The following is a 13,745-nucleotide window of genomic DNA, read 5'->3' on the forward strand; positions in this document are numbered from 1 at the left end:
TTTAATCATGTTTAGGGAGGAGATCAATGATGCAAAGAGAAAAAATATTTTGAAAATCAGGTATATTGACCATGGCATAATGGTAATCCTTAATACCACCTGATTTTTACTTACCTTGAAATATACAAGTTAATTTCCATTCCCTGAGAACATCCCAACTAATGTGGAAAGAATGAAGCCAAATCCAGTCTGGTTGTCATGGTGGCGGTGTAATTACCCGTTTTAAACTGGCATCTATCAGGGCAAGAAGGGTTTTTAAAATGGAAAACTTTACTTCATAGTACCCTGACTGTCCAAGCCAGACTTGCGGTGGCTCAGCGTCTAGCAATCGTCTGGCCCTGGCCATACTCAGGACCATATGTGTCTGTGTCCAGCTAGGCAGAGCTGTTCCTTAGGTCACATCTGCGCTGCAGGGCCACGTGGTCTATCTTCATTGCTGCTCGGCTTCCTGGGTCTCCTGGCATGGCTCCTATCTTTTCCATCTTTACTTAAGACACGATCAATTACTATTTCTCGAGACACAAAGATGCTTAAATACCATGATGGAGAAAACAGGGACACCTGGGTGGCTCAGCGGTTGAGTGCTTGCCTTTGGCTCAGGGCATAATCCTGGAGTCCCAGGATCCAGTCCCGCATCAGGCTCCCTGAAGAGAGCCTGCTTCTCTCTCTGCCTATGTCTCTGCCTCTCTTCTGTGTCTCTCATGAATAAATAAATAAAATTAAAAAAAAAAAAACAATGATGGAGAAAACAAGCAACTTCTCACATAAAATAAAGAAATTGGGGAGACAGCAAACCATTTCAAGCATCTTTGTATGTGGATAAATTGTTAATAAACCCAGTGAACAATTATTTACATTGTTTTTTAAAATTTTTTATAATAGAAAATATTGAATGCACTGGGTGATCAAAATCTAACCAAATTCAATTCCTCAAATATTAATCATTTAGAAATATGGCATTTCTCATGGCCTGTACATCTATCCCCAAAAGATCTCCTTCCCACAGATAAATCTGAAATTCCATTTTAGGTGCGATTATAGAACATTTAGAAGTTAGGAAAGAAAAAAAAATTTAAAAAAGAAGAAGTTAGGAAAGAAAATGTCTTAATTTTCTATGTCAATTCATGGATTATTTACTTAACACATATTTACTGAAGGCCTCTGCTCTCTGTGAAGAGCAGATCCACCTAACAGTCCCATGAGCCCAGGCTCGGATGGCACGGCACAGTAGGATGGGCAATGGCCTGAATGACCAGGCTACCTGAACCTGGCCTAGGAGCCCCACCGCTGACCTGCCATGTGACTGCATCCTTCTGGGCTTCCACTTCCTCACCTACACATGGGAGGAACTGAAATTATTTTCTGTCTGAATGAATTCAATCAAGAGGTAAGTCAACAAGTTTAATAGGCTTTGATTGCTGCTGAAAATATAACTATTTCTCCACTTCTGTGTTCTATGATGAGAAACAAAATCATTTATGGAAAAAGCAGCTGCAGGCCTGCCCCTCCCATGGAATGGAAGAAGATGAAATGGCCACTGTATTTTATGGCTGGACTTGACTATTTCTCTCCAGCTGGAAGGGATCACAGTTCCATTTCTCAGAACACATCTGCTAACTAGAATAATCGACAGTGGACCAAAATCATTGTTGCCATCGTCAGCATTTGTACAGTAGGTTCGCACAGTGGCTGGGCTGACCCTCCTACCCGGGGAACTCACGCTGTCACTGGCCTTATTTTGCCAGAGAGATCACTGGACAAGGAAAGCGACTTCCCCAAGGTTAGGCTGTCCTGCTCAACTTATCCTGACCCATACTTCCTGACCTCACATCTCATGCTGATTCTGGGATGGCACTCTGCACCTGATACACTGGTTCACGTCTTAGGGGTTAAATACAATCCTGAAATGATGACAAGGCAAGACAAGACGTGTGCTCAGACAAGGTGCTGGTTCACCTGAGGAAAAACATGTGCTGTGCTTGGCAGCATGGGTCTTTCATTCACAGAGGCAGCCCAGCTCTTCTCCCGGGCCAGGCGAGTTTCTTAGGTCTTTGGTTCCTCAGTCATAAATCCCGGTGACTCCCTACCACCCCGGGAAGGGAGGACAGACAAGACTTCACTCCATTCCTGGCCATCAGTTAGTTTTGGGCCAAGAGTGCTGTGTCTTGACCACCCAGCACGTCTGTGTGGGCAGGATGGCAGTAAAAGGACACAGCTGTCGCAGCCAAGTGTGGGACGTGTGGCCTTGCATGAATCAGGGCCCCTCTGGTGGGTCTCAGCACCCTCTCTAGAAAGACTGGGCCAGGCTGTTAAGAAGATTTAACATAAAGTATACCAAGTACCTAACACAGTGCTGGCACATGCAGACGATGAATGGTGGCTATATCTATCAGCTGTATAAGGTTATTCAAAGTTGACTCAAACTCAAGCATTTTCTTAATGAGAAAATTCTAGTTTAATGAAGCATTGAATGGCATAAATGAAGACTAAACCAGTTACTGTTTGCAGGGACTTCTTTTTAAGTTGAGGAAGCATCAACATCTATGAACAAAATCAGGTAACACAAAGTATTTGAGGCAAGAGAAGTGACCTACTGCTTTTCCTTACTCCAGTTAAAACTATTTGCTGTTACCCCCTGGGCAAGGGGCGGTGCACGGCACACTAGTGTTTGGTCTGTAAGGAAAACAACTGAATAAATATTCTGCAACAAAACCCCTGAAGAGGCTATTTGGCTTCTCCTGCTGTTATCTTCCTGACGGAGGGTGAGGAGCAGCCATTGATGACTAGCGATTTCTCCAGATTAAACAAATCCACAGTTCTACCTTCCAAACCCCCTGGTTTTAACCCCCTGGGCCCCAAGACTAAGAGGGAGTAGTTAGAAACTGAAACGGAGCGGGAGATCTTACTCTATACATGCAGGGATCCCAAGGAATCATAAATCACTTTAGATGAAACGGACAGAAGCTCATTTCCTGCAGAAGCACGTTATCTTTAAACGCTGTCTGGACAAAGAGTAACTCTGCCTAATGAAAAGGTCTAATATCCTAATACATTTTACCTGGAACGCTGTATGAACATGAGATACAAAAGGACATGTCAAGTAAATATCTGTTCTAAAATAAGTAGGTATTAGTAGGATGGCTTTCATATTCGTAAATGCTTATTACTTGAGCACCTGCCACCCATGACAGACTCGAGGACCACACCGCAGAGTCCGAGTTACTGAAAGGCACGGCTGTGGGGGCGGCCGGAGTCCTGCCAAAACAGGGTTCCTTCTCGGGACAGGGAGGAGGACAGCTCCTCCTGCTCCAGGAATGCCATGCCAGGGCTGCTCGATGCACACTAACTAGCCCAACGAGCCAAGTTTCCTGGTCCAGAGTAAAACTCATTCTAACGGAAACACTTTAAACTGTTTCTCTGAACTGTATGTAATAACTCAGTGATGAAGTACAACCTACCGATGGTTGCCAGGGCAGGGTTGGGGTTGGGTGAAACAGGAAAGGGGGTCAACTATAAAATAACCGCCACGAGGAGACACGTATAGCATGGTGACTGCAGGGCAGATCTGAAAGTTGCTGAAACTAAATCTTAAAAGTTCTTATCACAAGATAAAAAGGTTTTGTAGCTATGGTGACAGAGGTTAATTAGACTTCCTCATTTGAGCATCTCTCAATAGGTTCAAATATCCAGTTATTGTGTTGTACATCTGAAACTAAAATGTTCTATGTCAATTACGCTTCAATTTAAAAAAGCTCTTTTATAAACAAATATAAGCAGCAGTTCTACCTTAGCCAGCTGGGCACGCATCTATTTCTACAGAGCCAATCCCCTTTCAGTGCTTCCAAGGGCCACCTGCATTTTTCTACTACTGTATCTAATCATGATTTAAAAGCCTAAATCCTGACGTTCTGAGTACTCATGTGTGATTTTACTGTTTGCTGGAAATAAAAGTGATTTAAAGGCCACCAAATCCGACAAAATCTGCCTTTATGATGTCCCACATGTTTAGAAGGAAGAATACCTGGCCATTTGTCCTTACTAGAAACTTCATCAAAGGTCAGGAAAAAATACCCAGCATTTGATTTAACTGCATGCCAGGCTCCTATTCACTTAACTTGATTTCTCAGAAGCACCTTTTATAAAACAGGTATTTTAAAACTGAACCATGGATCAAGAGTTAAGCTCCTTATTCAAGATCAAACTGCTAAGGGGCAGAGATGGGTTCAAACCCAGCATAGTGTAGCCTCTGTCCTGGGCTCTACTACAACCATTTACAGACACTGTTAAATATGAAGAAATCCAGTACTAGCAACCGTGTCCTATTGCAAACTTCATTCCCGTAACTTAATTTTCATTATTAGTTCTAATTCAAATAGTAGAAACTAGCAGATGGAATTTTATATAAGCAAAGATTTTTTTCATATTTTAAAAAAAGATTTTATTTATTTATTCATGGGAGACAGAGAGAGGCAGGGAGATAGGTAGAGGGAGAAGCAGGCTCCCTGTGGGGAACCCAATGTGGGACTCGATCCCAGGATTTCAGGATCACGACCTGAGCCGAAGGCAGACACGCAGCCATTGAGCCACCCAGGTGCCCTGCAAAGATTCTTTTAAGCCACTTTTATTGCCACTGGACTGTCAAGTATTTTAGCACCTTATTTACATATAAGAAACCTTTTATTATTTGTCTAGGTAAACCTTAACATTCAAAAGTTTCTTAAATGGTTTTGAAGTTTTGCTAGAAAGTAAATGCCTATTTATAGGAACTGATATGCAAAAAGAAAATGGACATTTTAATGTATAATCAATGGCACTTTGTATTTCTCTACCAAATAGTTTTCTATAATGGAAATTTGCTGTACTGAGTAATTTCTGTCTGGCACAAATTAACAATCAGAAAACAACTTACGTGTTTTCTGGTCAGTCATGCCACATAGAGCTACAGGTGCCATGTGGTTACAGTGCTTCCTTGGGGCAGCTTCACAAGAGACTGCACAACAGACTATGAGGAAACAAATCCTCTCCACTGTGTATCGTTTAGAAACGTGAATCGTATCATTGCTTAGAAATGAAGTTAATCTAAATCAGAGGTCAGCAAATCTCTTGTGCACAGAGCCAGAAAATAAGTGATTTCAGCTTTGTGGGTCATTTGATCTCCGCTGCAAACTCTGCTGTCATACAAAAGCAGCCACAGACAATGCTTAAGTGAATGAGCATGGCTATTTGCTAGTAACACTTTATTTATGGACACTAAATTTAAATTTTATCATACTGTTCACATGTTATCAAACAGGACTCTTCTTTAGATTTTTTTTAAAAAAACATTTAACAGGAAGGGCACCTGGGTGGTTCAGTCGGTTGAGTGTCCAACTCTTTGATTTCAGCTCAGGTCATGATCTCAGGGTCATGAGATCCAACCCTGTGTGGGACTCCATGTGGGGCTCTGTGCAGGGCATGGAGTCTGCTTAAGATTCTCTTTCCCCCCTTCCGCCACCCCTCCCCTGCTTGCTCGCTTGCTCTTTCTCAAAAAAACAAAAACAAACACAATTCGACAATGTAAAGCTCCTTCTTGGCTCACAGGCCCTACAAAACCAGGTGGTGGGCTAGATTTGGCTTGTGGACAATAACTTCCTGACCCCTGGTTTAAATATACATTTGTTTTGACATTTATTTGCTGGCAATTAAGTAACTTCTACTTCACTATTAAGAAGAGTTAGAAAATTTGCCTTAAGGCTTTGTCTAAACTGCTGGTATATATATTTTTAGAGCAAAAATTTAAAAATTACTTACAACCAAATATATGGCTAGAGGAGCAAACAGTTCAAGTTTCACTTATTCCTTGACCTCACACCTGTACAGCTCTCGTGCACACAGCAGGAAACACACCTTGGTTCTATCTACAGAGGCATCTGATTACAATGCTTCACTTGGAAATGTACCTTTATACGCCCTGTAGCAATGAAACATGACCACACTGGGATGTGTGATAGCAAAAGCGTGATCTGAAGTTCCATGACTAGAGTACTTCCATGTGATTTAATAAAAACTGTCTCCAATCATTTAAAAATGGCCCTGGGTGGGTGGGTAGGGCCATTTGGGGAACAGGCCAGTAATATGTTTGTCATGTAAAATTTAACCATTTACCTTTCTAAAAAATAATCATTAAACTTTTATATTGGATTATTATATGGATATGTTATTATAGCAAGAAATAAACTTGTCGTGGGCTATAATTTTTGGCAATTTGACTAATTTTTTAAAAATGTGCTCACAAAGCAGTAACATTACTTTCATTAAAATAATGCTAATGATGTTAAAGGAAATCTCTTTCCACATAAACAAATTAGGTTGCTTCTAAGTCACCCCCACCCCAGCAAAACAAAACAAAACAAAAAACAGTCTGAGACTCACTTGAGTGTTTAATTCAAACCTATATTTGTAGTTTCTAAAATGTTGATCCACAGACCACTTTCTTGTTACATGTGTGTACCAATGAAAACAAAAGGCAGAGAATCACTGCCATCCCTGCAAAAGAAATGGCTCCTTTTCTAACATTCTTTAAAAATATACAATGTACGGTCCTTGCACCTCAGCACAGGTGGTGACGTAATAAATACAGTGGCTTGCTTGTTCTCCTCACTGTTCCTCAAGGTCCGCCAACTACCTGTTATAAGCCCGCTCCTTTTTGGATTTCTCCAGGGCTTTGTCCATGGTCTTCTCATTCTCCCCTCGACATTTGGGACAGTACCACTTGCCCTTTGGTTTGTGATTCAGCCCCACACAGGAGAAATGGAACCACTCAATGGGGCACTCATCATTGTCACAGCCGATCATTTCTCCATAGGAGACCTGATTGCACAGACAGTATGTTGGCTCATTTGGGTCGATGGGAAGGTCTGCGGGGGATGCTTCCCGCTCGGCTTTGGCCTTGGAGCGTTTCTTCTTCTTGGAGGCTTTTGCTTTCTTCTCCTTAGGCGTTCCTGAGGTGATATCATCATGGTCGTGATTATTAGCTGCGTTCTCTCGATTCTCATTGTTGCGCTGTCGCCGGGACCTCTTGTTGTTGCTCTTCTCTGCCTGTGTGATTGTCTCACTCTTGGACTTATCCTGGCCAGCTTTGCCGCTGTGGCCAGTGGTGTCATTGACCTCCTGATGTGCCTCAAAGAGCTCCACGTGACTATCTACCTGCCTGGTCCGGTTCTCCACCAGCTCTACCATCTGACTCACGATCTGGATCTTCTCGTCACCCAGTTCCTGGCTCCGAATCAGGGCCCTCTGAATGCAATGCAACACTCTCCTCTTCTGGACACTGTCTGTCTCACGTTTAAATTTCTCATAATACTCATCCAGTTCCTTCAGGATTTCTGCAAAGGAAAAATAAGCATTATGTGTCCATTTTTATAAACACTCCTGAGCCTTTTATTTAATTCTCTAGTCTATAGAAAACTAAAAGCAAGGGACAGAAATAATCAATGCTCAAGATTCTAGTATGAAAATCCTAGAAGCTGCAGGCCTTTTGAATAGACTTCCCCCTCTACTACTGAAAAAAAAAACAAATCTGGATCTAAATGTAAATGCCAGCACAGTTCCCATTTAGCAAAATGCCACTCAAAGCTCCTCAACGGACTCTGTGCATTCAGAAGCATGGGTAACGTTACTCTTGGGATTGGCAACTAAGGGGAAAGTTTAAATTCAGGTGAAGTGCCAGTGCTCCAGCTTTTATTTTCTATAAAATTAAATGATATCCTATATTTCCAGTTTTATTCAAATATTCGCCTAACTTAAAGGCCCTTATTTCCTTTAATGCACCACTGTGTTGAATACCCTATGAAGTCAGAGAATGTATATAAATGTTACCTAGTGACCCAGAGCCTCAGTTTAGTCATGTCACTGTCATCCTACCATGTTATTCTTCTGTATTACTGAAAACAAGAATGGTCACAATAAACCAGACAATCTAGCTTTGCCTTAAAACAAAGGTGTCAGATTTTATTTTTGCATTTACTTCCTAAAACAGTACACATTCACATCTGTAAAAACAGATTTGAAAACATTATCAAAATCAAAACACCCTCAGTATTAAATTTAAACCTTATACGGGGGCACCTGGCTGGCTCAATCAGTAGACATGTGACTTTTATTTTTATTTTTTTTAAGATTTATTTATTTATTTATTTACGAGAGACAGAGAGAGAGAGGCAGATACACAGGCAGAAGGAGAAGCAGGCTACCCACAAGCTGGCTCAATCAGTAGACATGTGACTCTTAGATAGATTCTTTATTTATTTAATTATTTAATTATTTAACTAATGTATGAGACAGAGAAGGGAGAGAGGGGGGTGGGTTGGGGCAGAGACACAGGCAGAGGAAGAAGCAGGCTCCCTACAAGGAGCCTCATGCAGGACTCAATCAAGGACCCCAGGATCATACCCTGAGCTGAAGGCAGACGGTCAACTGCTGAGCCACCCAGGTGTCCCCAGACATGTGACTCTTGATCTTGGGGTTGTGAGTTTAATCCTCACGCTGGGTGTAAAGAGGACTTAAAAAGTAAAATCTTAAAACAAAGAAGTGCATATGATTTTGGAAAGTGTAATTAGGCAATTTCTCAAGATATAAAAGTTGTTAACCTTGACTGAAATATGGAAAATAACTATTCTTGCCAAAAACGTATTTAAATACAAACAGAAATTCCCAGAGTCATTTCCTCCAAATAGTAACAAATCTAAGTAGTATCAGGGATGAGTGACTGGCTTAGTCGGAAGATCATGCAACTCTTGATCTTGGGATTCTGAGTTCAAGCCCCATGTTGGGTACAGATATCACTAAAAAACAAAAGTATCAGATTTTTCTCCTGAAACCCTCTGCAGTATCTTAAAATAAGGCAATTCTACTCTCCAAGTAGGAAGGGTTGGGTGGAGGGCAGCATGTATAATAGGTACCCCTCATCCCTTCTAGATCTTATCTTTAAACAGGTATAAGGTATAAACCATAAACCTAACACTGGGATAAGCACAAGAACTTAGACATAACACTGAAGCTTGCATAAATGTAAACAGTATTTTCCAGGCTCTAAAAGGCGCTCTGAAGATCCTTCTAGAACAATGTAGACCATCTGCCCCCAGGAAGGAGGGATGCCACAGTCTCACAGTGTCCGAGAGCAATTAATTCTGGAAATAAACAGGCTCAAGTTATCTAAGTACTATTTCATAAATGTTAATTTATTTAAGTTGATTGCACATTACAAAGCCGCAATTTAGTTTAATTGGTAACCCAATTTCTAAAGGCAACGTTAGCCTCTCACTGAAAAGACAACAATGTTATCACATCACTCCTATGGAATCCAACAACATAGAGCTTCTTTCACATCACCAGGCTTCCATCCATGTGAAGCCTCACCTGGGGAAAGAAGCACATGACAAAATCACCGGGAAATCTTGCTGCTTCCCCGCACAGTGGCATCTATTTCTTAGACTCCCCAGAACAAGTACCCTGTCTACAGCAGAGCGGGTGCGATAGGTGCGGTACCGACCACCGAGGCCCACCAGCGCCCCGTGGGCAGGCGCCCGCCAGGACCCGTCGGCTCGGCCCGGGGCTGACCTGGCCTCTGGACCGCTGCCCGCCGCCGTCCCCGCGGGGCAGGGACGGCAGCAAACCCCAGTCGGATCTGTGCAACCATTAGAAACGTCTGTTACCTTCACGGAAAGGCTGCGCTGACCTTCCTCAGGAAGCGCCTTCCGAGGTGGGGCGCGCATTGTAAAATGCTTGAAACATGGTGCAAAATCACTTTGAAGTCCGTAACCAAGCACGCCCTCAGACACCGGGTGAAAGGGGTGAGGTGTTTGTAACCCACCTGTTGGCCGCGGTGGACCTAGACGCCGGCCCCCAAATCGGACAGCCGCCGTCCCGCAGCACGGCAGGTGCTGGCCAGCAGCCCCCCTGCAGGCGCCGCGGGGGCCGGGTGCCCCCCAAGCAGCAGCAGCAGCAGCAGCAGCACAGGACTCGGGGGTGCAGGGGCCGAAACACCCCGAACAGCTTTCCCGAGCGCGCTCAGGCACGGCGCCTGAGACCGCGAACCCTGCCATCCTCGCCCCCGACTCCGGGGCCCTCGGGGTCCTCGCCCTCGCCCGCCCCACCCCGGGACACTCACGCTCCCCCCGCTCCGCAGGGCTGCCCCCGGCCCTGGGCGGGCCCTGGGCGGGACGCCTGGATTACGCTCCCGCCAGCCTCGCCCCGGCCCCCGGGGGCCGCCATTGCTCCGCGGCCGGAAGTGGCCGGGATCGGGCCCCGGAGGGACAAGGGCGGGGCCGGGCCCCCAGCCAATGGGGAGGCGGCCAGCGGGCGACGCGCCCCGCCCCCAGAGCCACCGTCTGCGGGGATGGCCGGGCCGCAGGGCGGAGGCCAAGCGGGGCGCCAATCAGAGCACAGGAGCGCCGAAGCGGCCCGCCCCGCCGGCGCCCAGGACCAATCGCAGGTCGGAGGCCGGGCGACCCGAAGACATTCAAATCAAGGGGCCCCCCTCCTCCTCCCCGCCCCCCGAGGAAAAAAGAAGGCAGCGGAAACGGAGACCCGTGCCAGTCACTGCGCAATGCCCACCCTCATCCGGCGCGGCGACCAGTGGCTGCGCGGCGGACTGATAAGGACATTCCATGGGGGACACCGGGGCCAATCGCGAGGCAGCCAGAGCGGGACGTTCTCAGTATGCTAATGAGGTCCCTATAAAAGTGGCTGCGAAGCCGAACCCCGGGGAGAGCGCGCAGGGCGCCGTCCCCGCGGGCTCCGTGCGCTCGGGCCGTGGCAGCCCCCGCCTCCCCCCGCGCTTCCGTTTCCCTGCTGCGCAGCCCTGTAAACAGGAGTAAACTCCGGGGGACGGTCGGCGTCCCGCACACGGCCCCCAGCGCCCAGCCTGACACCGCAGGAAAGTTTCCCCAACAGCCAGCAATTCCCAGCGGACGCCAGCCCTCCGCCTGTCCCCGGAACTCGGGGCAGCCGCGCCGCAGAGAACGACCCACAGGTCCTCTGTCCTGCCATGTTCCTCGGCCAGCCAGCCGAGCAGCTCTGCCCGCGCCCCCCGGGCCCCGCGGATGGGCGACTGCCCGACTCGCCGTCCCTCCCTCCTACCCTTCCCTCCGCGCGCGTGGAATAAAGCCCTGGCCCTCCGCGACCTGCCCCCGGCCGCGCCGCCCCGCGCACGCCGGCCCTGGTGGGGTCCGGCTCCACGGGAGGCCGGGGGGCGGCGGGGGCGGCCGACCCCGGACTTTACATAACACTCGGATCGGGGATGGCGAGGAGGGCCGGGACCCGCCGCCCGCAGCGCCCTCCCCGCAGCCCTGCGCGCAGCCCCGGCGCTGCGCCCCCCAGCCCCGGCGGCCGCGGCACCTCCCTCCCCCGGCGCCCCAGCCTGCTCCCCCCAGCCCCCTCCTCCGCAGCACCCCGCCTCGTCACTTCACTACAAAGAGCGCTTTGCTCGCGCAGCCTGGCATGGAGAACGCCCGTTCCTCCTTCCTCCTCCGTGTCCGGGCTCCGCGCACAAGGACCTTGACGGACCCGAGGCGCCCCAGACCTTTTGTTCCCGGCCGGCCGGGTTCCTCCGGGCGGGGGACAGGACGGCCCGGGGCCCCGCGGCGCCCGCGGCCGGCGGGGATGGAGCGGCCGCCCCCGCCCATCCATCCCGCCGTACCTTGGTATTTGGCGTCGATCTCCCGCATCAGGGAGACGTTTCTCTGCAGGTCGAAAGGCAGAGACTCGATGGAGTCCAGGTAGTCCTCCACATAGTTCACCAGGTGGATCTGCTCCCCGTTGGCAGGGCTCAACATGGTTCACCGAGGTCCCCGGCGACTCGGCGCGGCTTTCCGCTTCCTCCAGCCCCCGCCCCCTCGGAGCCCAGCGCTGCAAAATGCAAAGCTCCCGCCCGCCGGCGCCCCCCCTCCGGCCGGCCCCGCGCCGCTACATCTGCGAGCCGCGCCGCCTGGGCCCGGGGACCCGGCGCCTGGCGGGCCGGGCCGGCGGTCGGCGGCCTGGGGCGCGGGGCGGGCGCGGGCGGCGCGTGCGGGCGCGCACCCCGGCGCAGGGGCCGGGGCCGGGGCCGAGCGAGCGCGGGAAGGGGCGCGCGCCGCCCGCCGCGCCGCACTTGTCCAACGTGGAGAACCCAAATACCAGTTTCAAACACTTGGGAAACATTCGGCCCCCCGTACCGCGCATGCGCCCCGCCCCCCCCCGCGCCCCCCGCCCCGCGGGCCCGCCGGCCCCGCCCCCGCCGCATCACGCCCCTCACCGACCCGGCGGAGCGGGGGTGTGGCTTTGTCTGTCACTCGGGCTGGGGCGGGGGTCCCGGGAGGGGGCGGCGGGCGAGGCGCAAACTTTACTAAGAGTTTCGCACTAGGAGGCAGAGCCTGCGGGGCGGCAATGCAGGACGGCCGGGGAGCGCGGGGGCAGCCGGCCGCGCCGGAGACCCGGTGGGACCCGACCCGCCGCGCGGTACGGCCGCCACCGAGGCCCCCCCACCCACCCGGGGGAACACCTCCCTCCCCACACCCAACCCCTCACTCTCCAGCGCCCAGCCGCCCCGCGGGGCATAAGTAAGGCCCGAAGCGGACTGGCAAGGCCGAAGCCCAATCCCCTGGTCGCCCTCACCTCGGCGCGCCAATCAAGGCGAAGGGGGCGGGGCGAACGCGGATAACTCCTCCCGGGCTCCTACCAGGAGAAACCCGCGTCCTGCGGGGGGCGGGGAGAGAGGCCGGGCCGCGCAGGGCGGAAGTGGGGGCGCACGCGCACTCGCACGCCAGGGCGGCCACAAGCCCGGGAGGAGGAGACCTACCCTTAGGCCGCGGACCACCACTCCCAGCAGCCTCGGCGCTCACGCGCCTGCGCGGTCCTCACCGCCTTCCCTTTGTGTTGCCGGCCGGAGCCCAGTGCTGAGCCGCTTTGGAGACAAAGGGGCCCTAGAGGGGAGCTGCTTTCCGGGCCGGGCGCCCACAAAGGGCGGGTGACCCCCTCCCGACTGTGCGCTGGGATCATTCGAAAGCCCCCCCCGCCTCCCAGAGCGGGGCGGAGCGGGGCGGGGCGGGCGTCCGGTCCCGGGGGTCCGGGCCCCCCACCCCTCCCCCATGTCCTGTCTCCCCGCCCTAAGCTCCCGCACTCGGGCTTTCTGAGGGGCCCGACGCAGACCCTCCCGTTGCCTAGGTGACGGGCCCGCGCGCAGCCCCGCCGCTTCCGGCAGTGGCCCCGCCCCGTGGGCGTGGTCGCGCTCCGCCTTTGTCCGGCGGGCCCGGCCGGCCCGGCCTCGGGGCGGCCTCGGGGCGGGGACGGGCTGCGGGGGTTGGGGGGCTGGAGGGACCGGAGGGCTGGAGGGACCGGGGGGCGGGGGCGCCGGGGGGCTGGAGGGACCGGGGGGCGGGGGCGCCGGGCCGCAGCGTCCCTCCCCGGGAGCGGCTGTCGGCTCCGACCGCCCGGTCCCGGCGCCGTGTGTTAGGGGCTCCTCTCCGGACTTGGGGCTGCGGCCCCGCCGCGGGGTATGTATAGATGATTTAAGTCTTTTAAGTCAAAGCACGTGAGGTGCGGCGTGTGAGCCGGCCCAGGGTGCGTAGCCCTCGGGCGGCGGTGCCACCCCCGCGAGCCGCGCAGATGCCGGCAGATGCCGGTACCGAGCCGCTGTCTGAGATGGATGCTCGGCTGCTGCGGAGAGAACGACCACCAACGTTGACGCTGTGAAGGGCGGAGATGTGATCTTCACTCTCTTTTTTTTTCTT

The 13,745-nt window shown here is 51.4% G+C and overlaps 1 protein-coding gene across 2 annotated transcripts; it reads right to left on the minus strand.

The window, feature by feature from the left end:
- Nucleotides 1-6,411: 6,411 nt before the first annotated feature.
- ING1 (inhibitor of growth family member 1) lies at nucleotides 6,412-11,964 on the minus strand. 2 transcript variants are annotated; one of them, XM_041731357.1, is made up of 2 exons: nucleotides 11,678-11,964; nucleotides 6,412-7,364 (listed from the first exon to the last, which is right to left on the minus strand). In XM_041731357.1, exons 1-2 carry the CDS (start codon nucleotides 11,811-11,813, stop codon nucleotides 6,661-6,663), a joined length of 840 nt encoding a protein of 279 aa, XP_041587291.1. In that variant the 5' UTR covers nucleotides 11,814-11,964; the 3' UTR covers nucleotides 6,412-6,660. The 2 variants fall into 2 exon arrangements, with proteins under 2 accessions (XP_041587291.1, XP_041587290.1); XM_041731356.1 differs by lacking the exon at nucleotides 11,678-11,964 and adding an exon at nucleotides 9,851-10,141.
- Between the last annotated feature and the right edge of the window lie 1,781 nt (nucleotides 11,965-13,745).

The sequence above is a fragment of the Vulpes lagopus genome, chromosome 16 (genome assembly GCF_018345385.1).
Source record: "Vulpes lagopus strain Blue_001 chromosome 16, ASM1834538v1, whole genome shotgun sequence".
Lineage (NCBI taxonomy): Eukaryota > Metazoa > Chordata > Mammalia > Carnivora > Canidae > Vulpes > Vulpes lagopus.